The 23,037-nt window shown below is 35.6% G+C and overlaps 1 protein-coding gene across 10 annotated transcripts in view; it reads left to right on the top strand.

The window, feature by feature from the left end:
* Positions 1-22,573, top strand: part of rbm47 (RNA binding motif protein 47) — a 39,507-nt gene extending 16,934 nt beyond the window's left edge. For 6 of the 10 annotated variants that reach the window (XM_067402553.1, XM_067402556.1, XM_067402558.1 and 3 more), the window contains 5 exons: positions 4,294-5,014; positions 6,568-7,036; positions 9,292-9,498; positions 10,544-10,734; positions 19,115-22,573. In XM_067402553.1, coding sequence (XP_067258654.1) covers positions 4,325-5,014; positions 6,568-7,036; positions 9,292-9,498; positions 10,544-10,734; positions 19,115-19,366 — 1,809 coding nt within the window. In that variant the 5' untranslated portion in view covers positions 4,294-4,324 and the 3' untranslated portion in view covers positions 19,367-22,573. Of the gene's footprint in view, positions 1-2,691; positions 2,810-4,293; positions 5,015-6,567; positions 7,037-9,291; positions 9,499-10,543; positions 10,735-19,114 lie in introns of those variants that run through there. The other 4 variants (XM_067402557.1, XM_067402561.1, XM_067402562.1 and 1 more) reach the window with 4 other exon arrangements.
* The last annotated feature ends 464 nt before the right edge of the window (positions 22,574-23,037 follow it).

Genomic DNA, 23,037 nt, shown 5'->3' with positions numbered 1-23,037 from the left:
GCTGCTGACCTTTAATTCAACCATATCAATAAGCAAAAAAGATTTTATATTACATTTAGAAACAAGTGTGTTGAACTTCCTTCCCCTGTATCCTATTCTTCTGTAATCCAGAATGGCAGCACAGCTGAAAGGTTTGTTTGAGCTGCGCCTTCTACTGTACAGGTGTAAATATATGCATTTCCTTCAGCCTGAGGCTTATTCATTTCACTTTTGGTTTGAAAGGGCCTTTACTTTTGCCAAAAATTGACCTTTTTTTGTTGTTATTAAAACAAACAAACAAACAAACAAACAAGCCCAGCCCAGCCCAGGTGAGAAAAAGTAACGCAAAAGTAATGTAATGAATTACTTAAAAAGTAACTTACATAAAAAGTACACTTGCATAAAAAGTAACTGTTACACAATTAGTTACTTTTTTAGGGAGTAACCAATATTGTAATACATTACCTTTTAAAAGTAACTTTCCCCAACACTGATGGTAACTAATGTAGTTAACTAATGTTAAAAAATTGAACCTTATTGTAAAGTGTTAATGTTTGTGTTTTGCTTGTTTGTTTTGTTTGAAAATTTTTTTTTTTTTTTATAATTGTGCAATTTTTGTAGACGTTTTGTGTATGTCTTGTTAAAATAAGTGCACTTTGTATGTGTGTGTAAATGCGTTTGTGTGTACAGCTAGTCATTTGTGTTGGTTAATCATCCACCTGCTGCTGCCTCAGGTTTCCTTGCACCAAGTATGGGCACACACACACACACACACACACACACACTGTATATAAAGGTCAACCACTGGCAGACAGGTACAATGAGATATGGAGACCTAATGTTGGCTGGAAAATATATAATCTTTTTCCACCCTCTCGATCGTTCATTTTCTCTCTTTTGCCGCTGATTCTCACTTCCTGCTGTTTTCAGTATATCTGTACGGAACAAGGAAACTTCAACAGAGTCTCACTTCCAGAAACACATGAGGGCCTAAAAGATGCTTTTTCATGTCTTTTGTTGTCCCTAATGATTTACCTTAAAATATCTGGTGTTTAATCACAGGTTTTATTGTATATTTTGTATATTCGGAAAGCAACATTTTTATGAGTTTATGCCTTCCTGGCAAATCGAACCCAAGACCGTGCCGTTGCTATTGCCAGGCTCTACTGTTTTAAGTACTGAACTTGTGACAACCCCTATAGTGTGCTCTTTGGACAACACACCTATGAACGGTATCTCTTTTTTTCATTATGGGCAATGCCAGTGAATGTTTAAAAAAATATATAAAATTAAAAACATAGGCAAGACTAGGTATGTTAGGTATGTACCTATACAGAAATTGACTTTAAAATATAGACCTAAATAAGAAAAGCCTATAACTGTAATCCATTTTCGAGTCAAGCTGTTTTTAAGATAGCGTGTCAAGATAAAAACTGCCCAGCTTTGATGAGAACATAAATGTGTCGTGTGAATTCCCCAGCTAAAAAGAAAAATGTTCTAAGAACGTTTTGCTAAAATTCTCATTAAATTAGGAAACCATTATCTCTGAATGTTCTCTGAACATTCAAAATGTCAAGTTTCTTTTTTAGTTTTTTTTTCTCTTGGTTATGTGAACATTAGAGAAAACATTAATTAAGGGAATGTTCAATTTGATTTGAATGCTTACTGGAAGAACTGGAAACCCACACACAGCTTTACTGGAAGACCGTTTGTTCATAACTTTGACAGAAACTTGCCAGGACGTTCCCTGTTAGTCACACAGACGTTTTGCATTCTACTGCTCTGCTTTTCCATTGTTTTATGTGAACATGCGCTAGACAGACGTCTTTAGTCTGTTGCGCTCACACCTCTTATCTTTCGTAGAGTTTCGCTTATGAATACATTTTTAGAATGCGGTATCAATTTAAAAGAAGTTAATTTTTTTGAGATCTTGCATTTTTTTCATTCCACCTCACTGCTTCTTGTGTTTTTAAATGGCCACTAAAACATTGCCTGTAACTGAGCATGGTATGTACGGGTCAGGGAGTCAGAATTTATCACACTATTTTTGTCATATTTTATCGCATGAAATCAATGGACTAAACTGACAGCTCTTATTATTGCTCCTCTTGCTGAGTCACATTTTTTTTCCTTTTAACGTTTTCTTTCTCTTGTTAGGTCTCTGGCAGAAATTCATTATTTCTCCTCTCTCTCGACCTCTCCTTCCTCTTGATTTTTGCTGAATCGTCTTTCATTGTCATTTGCACACTTCCACTGACCCTGCTTCCACCAAGTGTTTCTCCCCAATTTAATACAAACTGACAACCAGCAGTTTATTTAGAGGCAGTATTTTTTTTTTTTTTGAGTTGGTTTGTCCCGCAGAATATGCTTTTTTTTGCAGTTATTGTCCATTGTTCATATTCCTGAGTTGTTTTTGTACTATTATTTAGCTTTAATAAAACTAACCCTTTAATTTTAGGCTGTAATAGCTCTTGGACTCTCTCTTGGTGTTTCCACTGTCTCCCTATTTAAACGTTTGCATAAGTGATCATTGAAACGCTACATCTACAGATGCATTATTTAAATATGTGTTATTGGTTGGTCTGCCTGGACTTTTGATTAGTCAGTCTGCTTTTCTTCCTGTTTCAGCTTGGCCTTGAGCCACACATGTACTGATTTTCAGTATATGTGTGTGTAAGCATGTGAATGAGGAAGTGTTTGTGGATGTCTGTGTGAGAGAGCTTTGGTTTTGTACTGCTGAGTTGCCTGTTATTCCAACCTCACAGTCACATGCTCTTACAGCGAGCCTCTTGAACACATCATGAAAACACCAGGTACCAACTTAAGCACGGTGCGTGTTGTAGTTGTTCATTTATTTGAACTTTATTGCTGGAGTAAATGACTAATTAATAACCTTTACACCTTTGTTGTTGTTTTATGTCCTCTTAGTTGCCTTTGCATGCATTTGTGTTCTGTGTGAGTTGTGTGAACTTAGTTGTGTGCTCCAGGATAAGCTGTGTGTGGGTCAGCATGCTCTGCGTGTGTAACCATGGTTTCATTGCTAAGCAACCTAACTACCTTAAGCGGCATCAAGGTCCGGCTAACTAGAGCCAACTAACAGCTAAACAATGTGACTGAATATATAGAGTATACAATGTTTTATTAAGCAGTTTCCTAAAAAATACCCTTTGTTTCTTTTGTAGTTATAAGTTCTAAGGTTTTGTAGTTAACTTCCATGCGTCTGTGTTCTGCTTATGGAAAGTTCTGGACTGTAGGATTTGGGCATTCTGGAGATTTATTCCATGCTGAAGAATGTAAATGCGGCTTAGTGAGGTTTATTAGGCAGCTTTAGGTGTAGAAGAGGATTTACATTTTGTGTGTGTATGTGTGTGTTTTATACATAGAAAATAGGATAATAATAATTAATAATAAAATACATTAATGAGAGATATTTGCATCAGTATTGGGTGATATTAGATATTTAATTGTAGATGCTTATTCTTTCCATTTTTCCATTTAGATTACCATCATCTAATATTCACTTGAAGTTAATCTTTAAAATAGGGCTGCACAACGGTTAATCGCGATTAATCGTTTGCAAAATAAAAGTCTGTGTTTATGTAATATATGTGTTTGTTCTGTGTATGATAATTATGTATATATTAATACACATACATACATGTATATATTTAAGAAAAAATTTATATTTATATATAAAATATTTATATTTAAATATAATATAAAATATATATATATATATTTATACATGCATATATTTCTTAAATGTATACATGTATGTGTGTATTTATATATACATAATTATCATACACAGAACAAACACATATATTACATAAACACAGACTTTTATTTTGTAAACGCTTAATTGCGATTAACCTTTGTGCAGCCCTACTTTAAAAACAATCATAATTTAATAACGCTATTAAATACAATAGCAAACCTCAAATTAATGAGAGTTTTCATACATACATCATAATGTTGTGATGCTTAAATGCACCAGTAGCATTTAAAATGATACATTTTATTTTTTGGTATTTCATTTAAAATGTATTTTTTCTAGACAAAATTGTTTACTGGCTATATATCAGCCATAACATGGACATGACCAGAATTGCAATATTGGTACATCCTTAATTAACATCAGGCACTGGGATTCCAGTTTCAGTATACACATCTATTAAAATTAAAAACTACTGAAATTGTATTGTTTATGTATTGTTTATGGAGATTGATTTATAAGCTAATTGTGTTGCGATGTTCATAGTTTGTTTTCACTACAAAATATACTGACCGGATGAATTTTCTGTCTCTTTTTAGACTCCAATCCTGATTGGATGCTTATTTCAGAATGACAGCAGAAGACTCCGCCTCTGCCGTTGCCATGAGTAACCCTAGCCCTTCCTCCTCTAAGTCCTCCTCTGGGCTTCCGCAACATCACAGCTCTATCCCAGAAGGAGTGGCTGGGGCCCCAAATGAAGCTGCACTTGTGGCCTTGATGGAGCGGTCAGGCTATGGAATGGTGCAAGAGAATGGACAACGCAAATACGGCCCGCCACCTGGCTGGCAAGGCCCCTCCCCCCCACGTGGCTGTGAAATCTTTGTGGGTAAAATCCCACGTGACGTTTACGAAGACGAGCTGGTGCCAGTATTTGAGACTGTTGGACGGATCTACGAGATGCGCCTTATGATGGACTTTGACGGGAAGAACCGCGGTTACGCGTTCGTCATGTACACCCAGAAGCATGAGGCTAAGCGAGCGGTTCGTGAACTCAATAACTTTGAAATTCGTCCAGGAAGGTTGCTAGGTGTGTGCTGTAGTGTAGATAACTGCCGGCTCTTCATTGGCGGAATCCCCAAGACCAAGAAACGTGAGGAGATCCTGGAGGAAGTTTCCAAGGTGACAGAGGGGGTGCTGGATGTGATCGTGTACGCCAGTGCTGCAGATAAAATGAAGAATCGTGGCTTTGCCTTTGTAGAGTATGAGTCTCACCGTGCTGCTGCTATGGCTAGAAGAAAACTCATGCCAGGACGAATTCAGGTTAACAGCATTTTCCATTTGGATCAAAGGAATTGTTCACTCAAAAATAAAAAAGAAATCTGTCACTACATACAAAAGGCGAATTTTTTTTTAATCTTCACACAACTGTTTTCCATACAACAAAAGTCATAGATCACATCTACTAAGCTCTAAAACAAGACACAAAGCACTATAAAAGTATTCCATATGACTCATGTGCCTTATTCCACATCTACTGAAGCCAATGATCAATTTGGGCGAGGAACAGACTGAAATAAATTTTTAACTAATAATCCTCTTACCCAGTGAGCAGTTAACTTAAAGGGTTAGTTCATCCAAAAATCAAAATTCTGTCATTAATTACGCACCCTCGTGTCATTGCAAACCCGTAAGGCTCATCTTCATCTTCGGAACACAAATTAAGATCTTTGTGATGAAATCTGAGAGCTTTCTGTCTTTCCATAGACTGCCTTTAAAACTGGAAATTTTGGAAGGAGATCGTAAAACGAATCCATATGAAATTGAGTTGTTTAGTCCACATTTTCTGAACAGACTTGATCACTTTATATGATGAACAGATTTAATCTAGGCTTTTTCTCACATATAAACATTGATCAGAGAACATACACAGGTGCTCAACCGAACCTGAATGACGCACAAGAACAAACCTCTTCCAGAAGCTTAAACGGCTGTGTAACACACAGGAACGAACCTCATTGGTCATTTGAGCTTCTGGAAGAGGTTTGATCTTGTGCGTCATTCAGGTTCGGTTGAGGATCTGTGTATGTTCACTGATCAATGTTTATATCCGAGTAAAAGCCTAAATTCAGTCTATTCATCATATAAAGCAATTGAGTCTCTTCAGAAAAGTTGGACTAAACCACTCAATTCATGTGGATTCGTTTTATGAACTCTTCATGAACATTTTGAACTTTGAAAGTTCCTGTTGTGAAGGCAGTCTATAGAGGGACAGAATTCTCTCAGATTTCATCAAAAAAATCTTCATTTGTGTTTCAAATATGAAGTGAATGTAATTAATGACAGAATTTACTTTTTTTTGTGAACAAACTCTTTAAGTCCGGATCACAGAGTCAGTGATTTTAGACTCTAGACCTAAATCAGTCAAATTCATTATCAAATCATTATTTTGAGACAGTTCTTTTCAATAACAAATAGGACTGATCCAATTCTGAGTTCACCGAAGAAAAGGAGTTTTTGTTACTCTACTCTATTTGTTCATCAAAAAAACTATTGAAAGACTTCAGAAGACTTGGCTCACAAGTCATATGTACTGCTTTTATGGTGCTTTTATCTTGTTCAGTTGTGCTTTTTGAAACTGAATTCTGTTGTTGCAGTGGAAAATAGATGTGTGAAGGTCTTCTCCATTTGTGTTCCTTGAGAAAAAAGAAAAAAAAAAAAAAATAGGGATTTGGATTGACATAAGAGTAAATAAATAATGACAACTTATTTTTTGGGGTGAACTATTTAGTAAATATTTCTAAGACATTTAGTTATTACACCTGCCTTACTTTAAACCTCTTTGCGTGTGTATGTTTCTCTCTGTGTGTATACAGCTCTGGGGTCACCAGATTGCAGTTGACTGGGCTGAACCTGAGATTGACGTCGACGAGGATGTCATGGAAACAGTGAAAATTCTGTATGTGCGGAACCTGATGATTGAGACCAGTGAGGAGACTCTACGCCAAACCTTTGGCCAGTACAACCCTGGCTGTGTGGAACGTGTCAAAAAAATCCGAGACTACGCCTTTGTTCACTTCGCCAGTCGAGAAGATGCGGTGGTTGCAATGGACAACCTGAACGGCACAGAGATCGAAGGTTCCCGTATCGAAGTGACCCTGGCCAAGCCTGTGGATAAGGAGCAGTACACTCGCTATCAGAAGGCATCGAAGGGAACACCGGCTGCGCCAACCACCGACAACACCCAACAAAGTTACGTGTATCAGTGTGACCCATATACACTCGCCTATTACGGCTATCCATACAGCACACTCATTGGACCCAACCGAGAATACTTCATCAAAGGTTGGAGAACTCATTCTCTCTCTTTATTCTCTCATAACTTTATGTAATGCAGTATCATTTGATGAAATCAGAATTAGCTAAAACATTGCTAACAATTGCTTTTTCTTGATGACCTTGAGTGTCATGCTATTGAATGTATTTGGGAAACTAGATTGTTTTCCAACTCTATCTTGCATAACAGTCCATATTCACACAAGTAATCAGACTTGATCTGTACAAACAAATGTAGGGGATGCATTACAATTAATGTGAAAATTATGTCCCCTTTAACCCAGAGCTTTCATAAGGGCACATTCTTTAAAATAGTGGTTCTCAACTGGTTGGAGAAAAACAATGCTAAAAACCATAAAAATCAAAACCCATGAACTATGCAAGGTAGGTGTAAATGGGTGCAAAGTCCTTAAATAATTATACTTAATGACCATTTACATATTTTGGGGGGAAAGTTTTCACTACATTTGCACTATTTTACACTACATATATGATCTTAATCATATATATTTCTGTCCATCGTTCTGAGCTTCCAAGCCATTTTTACTTTTAACACTTATTTAAATTAAAAGTGGAAAATTATGCCGCCATCACGTATGTTTTGACTCGATATGGTACTCATACTTTAACTTAAATATAATGAAAATAAAAAATGGTTTGGTTTGACAAATATGTCTATTGAGCTGTCAGTTATTGACTTCCAAGAGATTGGCTTCCATTGAAATTCAAGAGATATTTAGAAACCACAATTGTCACTTTTCCTGTTCATATACCTTGCTGTTATGTTAATAATTTTGCAAATTAGTTCATGGTGATATAAAGAAATTTGTTTCCTTTTCTACAGTAAACAAGTTTGGTACTATAGCTGCTATTTGATATCCAATGAAAAAATCCAGAAGTAAAACCAGTTGAGAATGACTGCTTTAAAAGACAATTTTCCAAACAAAAAGCTCTGTTTGTTGCTAATCACATATTTAATATGGCCACTAGATGGCATGCACTTTGAGATTGTTTTGGGCTGAAGAGCTGAGATCCACAAAAAGTATGATACTGAAACTAATGATGGGAATCTGGTATTATTACATTTCCTAACCCATAATCATCAATTAAAAATGCTTGTGGTTTTGGGTTGGGTAGCATTTGAGAACTGTGATTGCATATTCAATCTGAGACATATTTGGTCATCCATTATATGATTATCTGAAAACAAAACTTTATCTTTACTTTTAATTTCAACTTTACTCAAGCACCACTCCCATCTCAAAGAACAGAGGGAAATTACAAAGAGGTGTTCACACTGACAGCAATTTGAATTAGAATGCTGAAAAGTGATAGTGTCTAAGCTCCACCTTATGTGTAGCCACACCCATATCTTCATCATGACATCACCCCATGCGAGCAAACCTTTTATAGAACCTGAATAGAAAGCTGACAGAGAAAGCTATTGACTTTATTTTAAATGTCTGCTCAACCCTAAAGGAACACTCCACTTTTTTTGAAAATAGGCTCATTTTCCAAATCTCCTAGAGTTAAACAGTTGAGTTTTACCGTTTTCGAATCCATTCAGCCGATCTCCGGGTCTGACGGTACCACTTTTAGCATAGCTTAGCATAGTTCATTGAATCTGATTAGACCGTTAGCATTTCGCTCAAAAATGACCAAAGAGTATCGATATTTTTCCTATTTAAAACTTGACTCTTCTGTAGCTCTCTTCAGCAGGCACAATGATATTATGCAGCGGCTGTGACCCCGTTTGCACAGGGAGCGTGCCTTGCAACCATGGAGACATTTGTGAGAAACGCTGCGTAATATCATTGCACTGCTGCAGCGATGATACGGCAACAAAGTTCCTCGATTATTACGCCTGAATGAGAGTATAGTTCCTAGCCATATCGGCCTAGAAAATCACAACTTTTCATTTTCCGTCGGTCTTAGTACACAATGTAACTACAGAAGAGTCAAGTTTTAAATAGGAAAAATATCAAAACTCTTTGGTCATTTTTGAGCGAGATGCTAACGGTCTAATCAGATTCAATGAACTATGCTAAGCTATGCTAAAAGTGGTACTGCCAGACCCGGAGATCGGCTGAATGGATTCGAAAACGGTAAAACTCAACTGTTTAACTCTAGGGGTGTTGGAAAACTAGCCTATTTTCAAAAAAGTGGAGTGTTCCTTTAAGCACTGGGGTTACCAGTACTACATAGGTATGTGCCTCCTTGTGGCTCTGTACCTGAACAGCACCTCCTTTCATTTGTATCTCAAGCAGGTACTGTAAGAGGCCGTGGCCGTGCTGGGGCCGGTAATAGGGGCCCAGGGCCCCGCGGCTCATACCTTGGTGGCTATTCAGCTGGCCGAGGCATATACAGCCGCTACCATGAAGGAAAAACCAAATTGCCGGACAAACCTTACGAGATCATGCCCAATCTAGAGCTGACAGCTGTGAACCCAGTGGGCATGAAGCCTGGCACAAGTCAGTGTGAAATTAAACCACATACATACAGAATTTAACTCAGTTGTGCTCTTGTCCATCCAGTGGAGGCAGAATCTAAAACAATCTGGACAGAATCAGATAAACTATGTTTTAGTTAAAAAATAAATAAATAAAAAATTATTACTGAAATTGAGCCACCAGTTAGTTTCACATTCAACTCGTATGTTTAAAAAATTGCATTTGATTGAATTGGAGTTATTCAACAAAATGTGGAGATACATTTTTAAAACTCTACTGCCCCTACTGGTCTGGAGTGGAACACTAACTTCCTTTCATTATGACAGCTGTCATAGCTGTCACTGCTTACCCTAGTAAGCAGGCTTTTGATTTTTTATTGCTTAAAAGCTTTACTTTTTTAAATTATATACACAATGTTCAAACAATGCTCAAAAACTCTCAAAATGTTATATACCTTCAGATAAAATATATCAATGTACAGTCATTTGAAAAGACAGTTAAGGACACTAGGAAAAAACAGTCCAGAGAACTAAACCATCAATAAAAAATACTCTGAGAGTGTTTGAGTTTGTTTGTTTGGGCACTGAGTTCAAGGTTCTTTCTTACTAATCAGCTGCTCTGTGTCGAAACTGATCTTGCAGAATTCTGATCTGAGATCAGCGAACTCCTGACTAGAGTATTCTGACGTCACCTAAACCTACTGATCCTAAGTCTGAATTAACGTGGGGAATGAAAAGAGTTTTTGTACATGGAAACAATGTGTGTGTGTGTGTGTGTGTGTGTGTGTGTGTGAAAGACAATGTGTGCGTGGCTGCGTGTGGGTGTGTTTTTTGTCGCTAATCTTAAGCTGAGTCATTCACTTGTTGTAAATGAGGACAGGTTGTGCAAGTCTCAGTCTTTTTCCTGCATTTTCCCTTTTCTCATTCTTGCACTTTCTGACTTTCTTTCACTTACCTGCATTTTTCATATTTTAAACTTTTTGTCACCTGACATACAGTATGTGCAAATTTTAACTATACATTGTCCATATTTTTGTCCATTGTTCTAATTGTACATGTGTGTGTAGTGGCTCTTCCAGCACTTGGTGCCCAGTACCCTGCTGTGTTTTCTGCTGCTCCAGCAAATAAGTTAATGGAGGAAGGAAAGATGCACCCAGTGGAGCACCTGATAAACCCTTTGGCCCTCCAGCATGACCCCACAGCTGCCTCGGCCACTGGAGCGGTCATGCCTGCAGTCTCCACACCACCCCCTTTCCAGGTACTGACCTGCACCTGAGCAGATGCAACACTTTAAAGTTATTATAACACTTAGATAACTCTAATGCCATGAACTTATTTGATTGTCCACAACTCAAGTGAAAATGCTGTGCTACATGGCACATTAACAGCCAACGAAAACATATTTGATGTTTATTGTACAACTATGTGGAGCATGATTATGCCTGGAGCATTAGTGTTTTCTTGCACTTCCAAGATTCCTCTGATACTGCGATCATGAGACATGAATTTGAATTGCACTACAGGAGACACTGGAATTTGAATGAAAGGAAGTAGAATTAAAATTACCTGAAATTCAAAGACACTGATATATAAATAAGTTTTTAATTTTGAAGGGTTTATAAGCCTTGATATTCTTCTTACTTAAATTCCAGTTTAACTCCCTGTTCAATTAAAGTTCTAACTTATTAATTGAAAGGAGGCCAATTCTTAAAATATAATCCCAGACAGGCATAAAATGTTATACCCCTTTATAACCATAAAATGTTATAAAGTCTATTGGCAGTCTGAAGCAAAGAAATATGGAATTTGTAAAATATTATCAGGAAAATAATAATATGGATCACAAAAACACAATCTTGTACTCATACGTTTATGATATGTAAGCAAACATGTCAAAAGGAATTTATTAGACTGTCAATGTGCAAATTTTGCTCTTTGCCAAAAACTCAGATTACCATTAATGCTTGTTGCTTTATCGTGTCTAGTTAGGGCATGGTATAAAGCATGGTCAGCATGATAAATTCGCATGGCCAACTTAATCAAGAGTACATAGTGGACGTTTTCGCCCTCACCTGAGCCTCCCAATCATGCAGATTCCTATTGGAATTACTGGATTTTGTCCACAAAATTCCACCAAGCAATTAACTCACCTTAACACTTCCCCACATTTGATGAGATTTTACATCATTTACGACACAACGCTTCCCTGCCATTGACGAGTTTTTCCTGCAATCCGTGTTTTCACTTTTATAAGTTAGGGCACAATATTACAGATTTTCTGAAATAGTACAGCATCTGATCCAAAAACAAGTGTAAACGCAGATCTGCTTAAACCAGAAGGAGCGAATAGAAGTTGCTTACACACATGATCATCAAACATTCAACAGCATATAAATCAAAACTGCCTAATGTTACTGAGAAAAATGTCAAACCCACAAATAAGTATATGACAGTGCAAGCTTTGTGGGTGTTTATGGACTCAGTCTACTTGATCTATGTTTATATCATGGTTCTAATTCCGATCCAGACAAAGTCTTTGACAAAAGCATGATTTTAATGATTTTTTAGAAAAAAAGATTTTTGTTCTAAATGCTTTTTTTTTTAATGAAACTTACTTATGTAAGCTTGTTTCCACCACTGAATTAAAAAAAAAAAAGGTAATTGTGACTTTTTAATCTCACAATTCTGACTTTTTTTCTCTCAATTTGCAAGTTTACGTCTCACAATTCTGAATTGTCAAGTCAGAATTGTGGGTTTTAAAGTCAGAATTGTGAGTTATAAAGTCAGAATTGCGAGATATAAAGTCAGAATTGCAAGATATAAAATCAGAATTGGGAGCCCTTAAACTTGCATTTCTGACTTGATTTCTTGCAGTTGCTAGTTTAAATCTCTAAATTCTGAGAAAAGAAGTCAGAATTGTGAGATGTAAATTTGCAATTGTGAGAAAAAAGTCAGAATTGTGAGTTAAAGAGTCACAATTTCCTTTTTTTTTTAAATGAAACTTACTTATGGAAGCTTGTTTCCACCATTGAATTTAAAAAAAAGGTAATTGTGACTTTTTATCTCACAATTCTGACTTTTTTTCTCTCAATTTGCAAGTTTACATCTCACAATTCTGAATTGTCAAGTCGGAATTGTGGGTTTTAAAGTCAGAATTTTGAGTTATAAAGTCAGAATTGCGAGATAAAGAGTCACAATTTCCTTTTTTTTTTTTTATGAAACTTACTTATGGAAGCTTGTTTCCACCACTGAATTTAAAAAAGGTATTGTGACTTTTTATCTCACAATTCTGACTTTTTTTCTCTCAATTTGCAAGTTTACATCTCACAATTCTGAATTGTCAAGTCGGAATTGTGGGTTTTTAAAGTCAGAATTGCGAGATATAAAGTCAGAATTGGGAGATATAAAGTCAGAATTTGGAGATATAAAGTCAGAATTGGGAGATATAAAATCAGAATTGGGAGATATAAAGTCAGAATTGGGAGACATAAAGTCAGAATTGGGAGATATAAAATCAGAATTGGGACATATAAAGTCAGAATTGGGAGATATAAAGTCAGAATTGGGAGATATAAAGTCAGAATTGGGAGATATAAAGTCAGAATTGGGAGATATAAAGTCAGAATTGGGAGATATAAAGTCAGAATTGCGAGATAAAAAGTCAGAATTGGGAGATATAAAGTCAGAATTGCAAGATATAAAGTCAAAATTGTAAGGAAAAAAGTCAGAATTGTGAGATAAAGAGTCACAATTTCCTTTTTTTTAATGAAACTTACTTATGGAAGCTTGTTTCCACCACTGAATTTAAAAAAGGTATTGTGACTTTTTATCTCACAATTCTGACTTTTTTTCTCTCAATTTGCAACTTTACATCTCACAATTCTGAATTGTCAAGTCAGATTTGTGGGTTTTTAAAGTCAGAATTGGGAGTTATAAAATCAGAATTGCGAGATATAAAGTCAGAAGTGGGAGATATAAAGTCAGAAGTGGGAGATATAAAGTCAGAATTGGGAGATATAAAGTCAGAATTGGGAGATATAAAGTCAGAAGTGGGAGATATAAAGTCAGAATTGGGAGATATAAAGTCAGAATTGGGAGATATAAAGTCAGAAGTGGGAGATATAAAGTCAGAATTGGGAGATATAAAGTCAGAATTGGGAGATATAAAGTCAGAATTGCGAGATATAAAGTCAGAATTGCGAGATATAAAGTCAGAATTGCGAGATATAAAGTCAGAATTGCGAGATATAAAGTCAGAATTGCGAGATATAAAGTCAGAATTGGGAGATATAAAGTCAGAATTGCGAGATATAAAGTCAAAATTGTGAGGAAAAAATCAGAATTGTGAGATAAAGAGTCACAATTTCCTTTTTTTTTTATGAAACTTACTTATGGAAGCTTGTTTCCACCACTGAATTAAAAAAAAGGTATTGTGACTTTTTATCTCACAATTCTGACTTTTTTTCTCTCAATTTGCAAGTTTACATCTCACAATTCTGAATTGTCAAGTCAGAATTGTGGGTTTTTAAAGTCAGAATTGTGAGTTATAAAATCAGAATTGCGAAATATAAAGTCAGAATTGTGAGTTATAAAATCAGAATTGCGAGATATAAAATCAGAATTGTGAGTTATAAAATCAGAATTGCGAGATATAAAATCAGAATTGCGAGATATAAAGTCAGAATTGGGAGATATAAAATCAGAATTGCGAGATATAAAGTCAGAATTGGGAGATATAAAGTCAGAATTGCGAGATATAAAATCAGAATTGCGAGATATAAAGTCAGAATTGCGAGATATAAAGTCAGAATTGCGAGATATAAAATCAGAATTGCGAGATATAAAGTCAGAATTGCGAGATATAAAGTCAGAATTGCGAGATATAAAGTCAGAATTGGGAGATATAAAGTCAGAATTGAGAGATATAAAGTCAGAATTGGGAGATATAAAATCAGAATTGCGAGATATAAAGTCAGAATTGCGAGATATAAAGTCAGAATTGCGAGATATAAAGTCAGAATTGGGAGATATAAAGTCAGAATTGAGAGATATAAAGTCAGAATTGAGAGATATAAAGTCAGAATTGCGAGATATAAAGTCAGAATTGGGAGATATAAAGTCAGAATTGAGAGATATAAAGTCAGAATTGGGAGATATAAAGTCAGAATTGAGAGATATAAAGTCAGAATTGGGAGATATAAAGTCAGAATTGAGAGATATAAAGTCAGAATTGGGAGATATAAAGTCAGAATTGGGAGAGATAAAGTCAGAATTGAGAGATATAAAGTCAGAATTGGGAGAGATAAAGTCAGAATTGGGAGATATAAAGTCAGAATTGGGAGAGATAAAGTCAGAATTGGGAGAGATAAAGTCAGAATTGGGAGATATAAAGTCAGAATTGGGAGATATAAAGTCAGAATTGAGAGATATAAAGTCAGAATTGAGAGATATAAAGTCAGAATTGAGAGATATGAAGTCAGAATTGCGAGTTATAAAGTCAGAATTGAGAGATATAAAGTCAGAATTGGGAGATATAAAGTCAGAATTGGGAGATATAAAGTCAGAATTGGGAGATATAAAGTCAGAATTGAGAGATATAAAGTCAGAATTGAGAGATATAAAGTCAGAATTGAGAGATATAAAGTCAGAATTGAGAGGTATAAAGTCAGAATTGAGAGATATAAAGTCAGAATTGGGAGATATAAAGTCAGAATTGGGAGATATAAAGTCAGAATTGGGAGATATAAAGTCAGAATTGAGAGATATAAAGTCAGAATTGAGAGATATAAAGTCAGAATTGGGAGATATAAAGTCAGAATTGGGAGATATAAAGTCAGAATTGAGAGATATAAAGTCAGAATTGAGAGATATAAAGTCAGAATTGGGAGATATAAAGTCAGAATTGGGAGATATAAAGTCAGAATTGGGAGCCCTTAAACTTGCATTTCTGACTTGATTTCTTGCAGTTGCTAGTTTAAATCTCTAAATTCTGAGAAAAGAAGTCAGAATTGTGAGATGTAAATTTGCAATTGTGAGAAAAAAGTCAGAATTGTGAGTTAAAGAGTCACAATTTCCTTTTTTTTTTAAATGAAACTTACTTATGGAAGCTTGTTTCCACCATTGAATTTAAAAAAAAGGTAATTGTGACTTTTTATCTCACAATTCTGACTTTTTTTCTCTCAATTTGCAAGTTTACATCTCACAATTCTGAATTGTCAAGTCGGAATTGTGGGTTTTTAAAGTCAGAATTGCGAGATATAAAGTCAGAATTGGGAGATATAAAGTCAGAATTTGGAGATATAAAGTCAGAATTGGGAGATATAAAATCAGAATTGGGAGATATAAAGTCAGAATTGGGAGACATAAAGTCAGAATTGGGAGATATAAAATCAGAATTGGGACATATAAAGTCAGAATTGGGAGATATAAAGTCAGAATTGGGAGATATAAAGTCAGAATTGCGAGATATAAAGTCAGAATTGCGAGATATAAAGTCAGAATTGCGAGATATAAAGTCAGAATTGAGAGATATAAAGTCAGAATTGGGAGATATAAAGTCAGAATTGGGAGAGATAAAGTCAGAATTGGGAGAGATAAAGTCAGAATTGAGAGATATAAAGTCAGAATTGGGAGATATAAAGTCAGAATTGGGAGATATAAAGTCAGAATTGGGAGAGATAAAGTCAGAATTGGGAGATATAAAGTCAGAATTGGGAGATATAAAGTCAGAATTGGGAGATATAAAGTCAGAATTGAGAGATATAAAGTCAGAATTGGGAGATATAAAGTCAGAATTGGGAGATATAAAGTCAGAATTGAGAGATATGAAGTCAGAATTGGGAGATATAAAGTCAGAATTGGGAGATATAAAGTCAGAATTGAGAGATATAAAGTCAGAATTGGGAGATATAAAGTCAGAATTGGGAGATATAAAGTCAGAATTGGGAGATATAAAGTCAGAATTGGGAGATATAAAGTCAGAATTGGGAGATATAAAGTCAGAATTGGGAGATATAAAGTCAGAATTGAGAGATATAAAGTCAGAATTGAGAGATATAAAGTCAGAATTGAGAGATATAAAGTCAGAATTGAGAGATATAAAGTCAGAATTGAGAGATATAAAGTCAGAATTGGGAGATATAAAGTCAGAATTGGGAGATATAAAGTCAGAATTGAGAGATATAAAGTCAGAATTGAGAGATATAAAGTCAGAATTGGGAGATATAAAGTCAGAATTGGGAGATATAAAGTCAGAATTGAGAGATATAAAGTCAGAATTGAGAGATATAAAGTCAGAATTGGGAGATATAAAGTCAGAATTGGGAGATATAAAGTCAGAATTGGGAGATATAAAATCAGAATTGGGAGATATAAAGTCAGAATTGGGAGACATAAAGTCAGAATTGGGAGATATAAAATCAGAATTGGGACATATAAAGTCAGAATTGGGAGATATAAAGTCAGAATTGGGAGATATAAAGTCAGAATTGGGAGATATAAAGTCAGAATTGCGAGATAAAAAGTCAGAATTGGGAGATATAAAGTCAGAATTGCGAGATATAAAGTCAAAATTGTGAGGAAAAAAGTCAGAATTGCGAGATAAAGAGTCACAATTTCCTTTTTTTTAATGAAACTTACTTATGGAAGCTTGTTTCCACCACTGAATTTAAAAAAGGTATTGTGACTTTTTATCTCACAATTCTGACTTTTTTTCTCTCAATTTGCAACTTTACATCTCACAATTCTGAATTGTCAAGTCAGATTTGTGGGTTTTTAAAGTCAGAATTGGGAGTTATAAAATCAGAATTGCGAGATATAAAGTCAGAATTGGGAGATATAAAATCAGAATTGCGAGATATAAAGTCAGAAGTGGGAGATATAAAGTCAGAATTGAGAGATATAAAGTCAGAATTGGGAGATATAAAGTCAGAATTGGGAGATATAAAGTCAGAATTGGGAGATATAAAGTCAGAAGTGGGAGATATAAAGTCAGAATTGGGAGATATAAAGTCAGAATTGGGAGATATAAAGTCAGAAGTGGGAGATATAAAGTCAGAATTGGGAGATATAAAGTCAGAATTGGGAGATATAAAGTCAGAATTGGGAGATATAAAGTCAGAATTGCGAGATATAAAATCAGAATTGCGAGATATAAAGTCAGAATTGCGAGATATAAAGTCAGAATTGCGAGATATAAAGTCAGAATTGGGAGATATAAAGTCAGAATTGAGAGATATAAAGTCAGAATTGGGAGATATAAAATCAGAATTGCGAGATATAAAGTCAGAATTGCGAGATATAAAGTCAGAATTGCGAGATATAAAATCAGAATTGCGAGATATAAAGTCAGAATTGCGAGATATAAAATCAGAATTGCGAGATATAAAGTCAGAATTGGGAGATATAAAGTCAGAATTGAGAGATATAAAGTCAGAATTGGGAGATATAAAGTCAGAATTGAGAGATATAAAGTCAGAATTGGGAGATATAAAGTCAGAATTGAGAGATATAAAGTCAGAATTGCGAGATATAAAGTCAGAATTGCGAGATATAAAGTCAGAATTGAGAGATATAAAGTCAGAATTGGGAGATATAAAGTCAGAATTGGGAGAGATAAAGTCAGAATTGAGAGATATAAAGTCATAATTGGGAGATATAAAGTCAGAATTGGGAGAGATAAAGTCAGAATTGGGAGATATAAAGTCAAAATTGGGAGATATAAAGTCAGAATTGGGAGACATAAAGTCAGAATTGAGAGATATAAAGTCAGAATTGAGAGATATAAAGTCAGAATTGGGAGATATAAAGTCAGAATTGAGAGATATAAAGTCAGAATTGGGAGATATAAAGTCAGAATTGGGAGAGATAAAGTCAGAATTGAGAGATATAAAGTCAGAATTGGGAGATATAAAGTCAGAATTGAGAGATATAAAGTCAGAATTGAGAGATATAAAGTCAGAATTGGGAGATATAAAGTCAGAATTGGGAGATATAAAGTCAGAATTGAGAGATATAAAGTCAGAATTGAGAGATATAAAGTCAGAATTGGGAGATATAAAGTCAGAATTGGGAGATATAAAGTCAGAATTGGGAGCCCTTAAACTTGCATTTCTGACTTGATTTCTTGCAGTTGCTAGTTTAAATCTCTAAATTCTGAGAAAAGAAGTCAGAATTGTGAGATGTAAATTTGCAATTGTGAGAAAAAAAGTCAGAATTGTGAGATAAAGAGTCACAATTTCAGTGACGGAAAATTCAGTGGTGGAAACAAGCTTCCATATATAAGTTTCGTAAAAAAAAAAAAAAAAGCATTTAGAACAAAAATCTTTTTTAAAAACATCATTAAAATCGTTCTTTTGTCAAAGTCTTTGAAAATGAACAATTCACTTTTTTTTTTTTTTTAGAGGTGGAAACAAGCTTCCATAACTTGCCCACATTCAAGTGTTGATAAAAAAGAATAATTGAAGCTATAGTTGTTTAAAAGTAGACACTTTGTTCTTTCTATTGATATATTGACAGTTTACATATTCATACAACAAAATATTTTGAGGGTCATCACTTTTTTGTGAAAATGATTGGCACCTTTTTTAGTAAAGCCTGACCGGGAAAGAGTTAACAATCTCTCTCTCTCTATCTCACAGGGTCGTCCTATAACTCCCATCTATGCTATGGCTCATAATGTCCAGAGAATCCCAACTGCAGCTGCCAGTCTGTACGGGGCCGGATACATGCCTTTCGCTACCCACGCCAACACTGCCACGCTGGCAGCGCTGCAGAAGAATGCTGCGATGGCAGCCGCAACCTACGGAGGGTATGCTGGGTACATGCCTCAGGCCTTCCCTACCACTGCCACCTTCCAGATGCCCATCCATGATATATACCAGACCTACTGAGATACCCGCAGCATCAATCACAATGACTTACAATTATACACACCACATCACCACAGGCCATCAGACATTTACGCTGCATCTATGAAGTCTGCGGGTTAACTGAACCACGCAGAGTAAAACTGACATACTCACAACAAAAATAACACCTTATGACTCGTGTGAAGCTCCCTGGAAGCCTTTAGATTTGTGCTGGCAGCAAGGATGTAGATTTCTGCTAAATTTACTCACAGCTTCATCAGACCCTCTGGCCCACATTTATTAATCCAGACGTATGACCTAGACTAAAACCACTTTTATATGCTACTGATTAGCTAACTAAGATAGGTAGACTTTTGTGTTGTATGTTGTGGACTCAAACCCCTGCAATGTGACCAGAACCTTGCCCACTTTCCATTTAGACCAACAGGAAACAGTCCGTCAGTTCGACTTCTTAAAGGACCTGACCACTCTTGCTGATTTCCGAAGCCATCACACGACTGAACGATCCTGTTCTCGCACGATCATTCGCATATTTAATCATCTTGCAAAGGTGTTGTTTATTAGTTGATCACCAGTACAGCAGTGGACTGACTCCGAGTGATGTGTTCATATGAAGAAATTCAAAACAGAGCATTTGAGACTTGCAGAAGCACACCTACTGACACATCTTCCCCACACACTCCAGCTGAGAATCGTGAGCCAGAGCGTTCATGTCATTGCACAATCCTAACACCACTCCTCTGCGTTCACGGCCGCAAGAATACTGAAGGAGCGTTGTAGTATTAGTGGACTTTAAATAGAGCGTATTTAATGCTTTAGTGCATTTACTTTTGTTTTGTGAAGAAAAACGAAATTGACAAAACTGTAAATGAACAAAAACCTGCTGAGCAGAAACTTCAACAACCACAGAAGTAGAAGATTTAAAGTGTTTCATGAAAATGCTGTATTTTGAATACATAACATATTTGCGAAATGTTTCGAAGATGTCGGAATCTTCCGTCCACTGGGTTTTCTGCACGCGAGTCCATACGAGAATACCTGCATTCCTTTTTCCTTCTTTACTGTTTATTGCTTATGCATTTTTATATATTTAGGATATTTTAAGATTGTACTATTTAGTTGGCTTGAAGACTTTTCAAATGTTGTTTTTATTGTCTAGAGGATTTTTTTATAGATAGACAAACACTGTTTTCCTTCTCACTCAGAGGCAAAATAAGTTTGAGTATTCAAGAAAAAGCAAACTGGAAAAAGTTTTTCAGTCACTTGAATCTATGCTGGATAACATTTGTTCTCTGTTAAAGGGATAGTTCACCCAAAACTGAAAATTCTGTCATCATTTATTCACCTTCATGTCATCCCAACACTGTATGACTTTCTTTTTTCTGTGTAATATTTGGATATTTTGAGAAATACAGTATTCCTGTCTCAAACTGTAGAGCATGACGCTAACAATTTTAATTTTTAATCCATGAATTAATGCAGTGTAAGTCTCTTTGGACAAAAGCGTCTGCCAGTTTTTTTTGTTTTTTCATACAGTGGAAGTCAGTGATAAGCAAAACTTTTTGGTACAGGTTTGGAAAGACGTGAGTGAGTAAATGATTTGCAATGACTGTCATTTTTGTTTAAACTATCCCTTTAAAATGTTTTAAAAGCGCAAACTGGACTGACAAAAAGTAGCTGGGTTGAAGATACAGCATCATTTATGATAACTTAAGGTCTGTTCACACCAAGAACGATATTAGCGTCGTTACACATTAACGCACAACAACGTTCTTATTCTAAATATGTGCGCAGTTATGTCATCTGCCACTTTAAGTGCTCAAGCTCTATAAAGCAGGATGGATTCTGATTGGCTGTCAGTGTTTTCATCAGCTGGAAAAAAAAAATCATACCTTTGTGGTGTGGACTGTGCTATTCTTAGAACAATTTTTAAAACTATCTTCATTTTGTAATCATCCTTGGTGAGAATGGGCCTTTAGTTCTGCTGACTTGTGCTGGTTGTGTTTTAGTTAATAGTTGATGACCAACTGTGAGCAGCCCTTATTTTTTCAGACCATTACTGTGACTCCCAGCATCCAGTCCTGTGCATCATTAGGAGAACACAGGCTCCCTTGTATCCGCTTTTGTGCCATTAATACAAATTGCACCTGAAGTACTGTCCTATTTACCGCTGAAGCAATTAAGTTGATGTTGTTTATTAACGCTCTTGAGTCGCAGACCTTGAGTTGCAGGATAAAATCAGGTTAATGGCGCGATCCTCTCATTCTCCCAATCATAATTCCCCCTATAGATGCTCGTAGACACAGCTGACGGTCGATAGAGTTTTGTCGTTTGTTTTCTTTTGTAGTTCTAACACTGCGTTTTTGTAGATCACACTCCATGTTGTGTAGCTACTGTAGTACGATGACTGTTCTGAGGTGCACTTAAACATTTTCGGGTGTTAGAAGTTCTTGTGTATGTATGTGCTTTATAATATGTGTTTGAGCAGGCACTTTTGTCTTTTTAGGGGTATTTCGATACCTCTAGAACTGATATGAACTGGACCAAACTGAAACCAGGGAGCTCAGAGAACCTGTTAATATCCTCATTGCCTTTTCAATGACTGCTGTATGTCATATCAATGTCCTCTTGAAGAATGTTGTATGCCACCTTTATGCCTTCTGTAGGACTGCGTATGTCACATGTGCCTTTAATTCAGACTGCTGTCTGTCAAGTGACCTCTTAAACACTGTTTGTAATACCACAGTGCTTCTTCTCTCCTATTTTCTTTCAGAAAGTCAAGCTTTTTTGTTTTATACTGTTGTGTCTATGGGGGCTCTGTGTGTTAGAGCGCTGCTTTATGTTGTATTATGCTTTCATGTTCTAACAGAGTTGATGTTTTATTAAGTATAGCCTGTTTTTTTTTTTTTTTTAGACGAGACTGAGTGAAAGTTTGGGGAAAACTTCTCGATATACAACCAAACAAAGAATGACAATCCATGCAGTTCACATCGCGTTAGCTAGAGACACATTTTTGCACACTGCTGCCATCATCGAGGACAATGTCTCTCGGTTATGGCAGGTCTGTGTGTTTTTGAGAAAAGTGAACTATCCCCAGTAGTTTTTATCTGTCTGTTATCTAATCTTTTATTATGAGTGAAACAGTCAGGATATATTTAATATATACAGTACATTGTTTTTGTGTATGAAGTAAGAGGAAATGCTATAATATATTTTAAGAAGACTTTTCCATCTCATTAGATGTGCTTTAGAGGGTTTGACAACAACAAAAACTATTTTTTTTGCCAAAGTGTTCAATGCTACTAAACTAATGCGAATGTGCGGATATATAAAAGTGGCTATAAGTTGCCAGTGTGGAGTCAATACTGGCCCAAATTGATCTTGCATTCATTGGCAAAACATGCTTTCTTTTGCGACCATTTCATAAAACACTACATGTGTAGCGTTTTTTTTTTTTTCTTTCCTTTTTTAGACTTGTTTTTTGTTGCTAAAAAACAAATGAACAAGACCAGGTGACCTCGGCTGAGGACATTTAGATAATGTAGAACGCTATTGCCAAAATATTCTTATCTTTCCCTTTTTTTATTTTTTTATTTGTTTTTAGATCTACTAGAACTGTTTTCTTTCGCATTGTTTGTTTAAGGCTTTTTGGCATTGTTGTATTTATAGAGGTAGTTTAATAAAGCATTTTC

The sequence above is a fragment of the Chanodichthys erythropterus genome, chromosome 12, assembly GCF_024489055.1.
Source record: "Chanodichthys erythropterus isolate Z2021 chromosome 12, ASM2448905v1, whole genome shotgun sequence".
In the NCBI taxonomy this organism is placed as follows: Eukaryota; Metazoa; Chordata; class Actinopteri; order Cypriniformes; family Xenocyprididae; genus Chanodichthys; species Chanodichthys erythropterus.
Note: the sequence above shows the minus strand (reverse complement) of the source record. Positions and strands in the feature narration are given on the sequence as shown.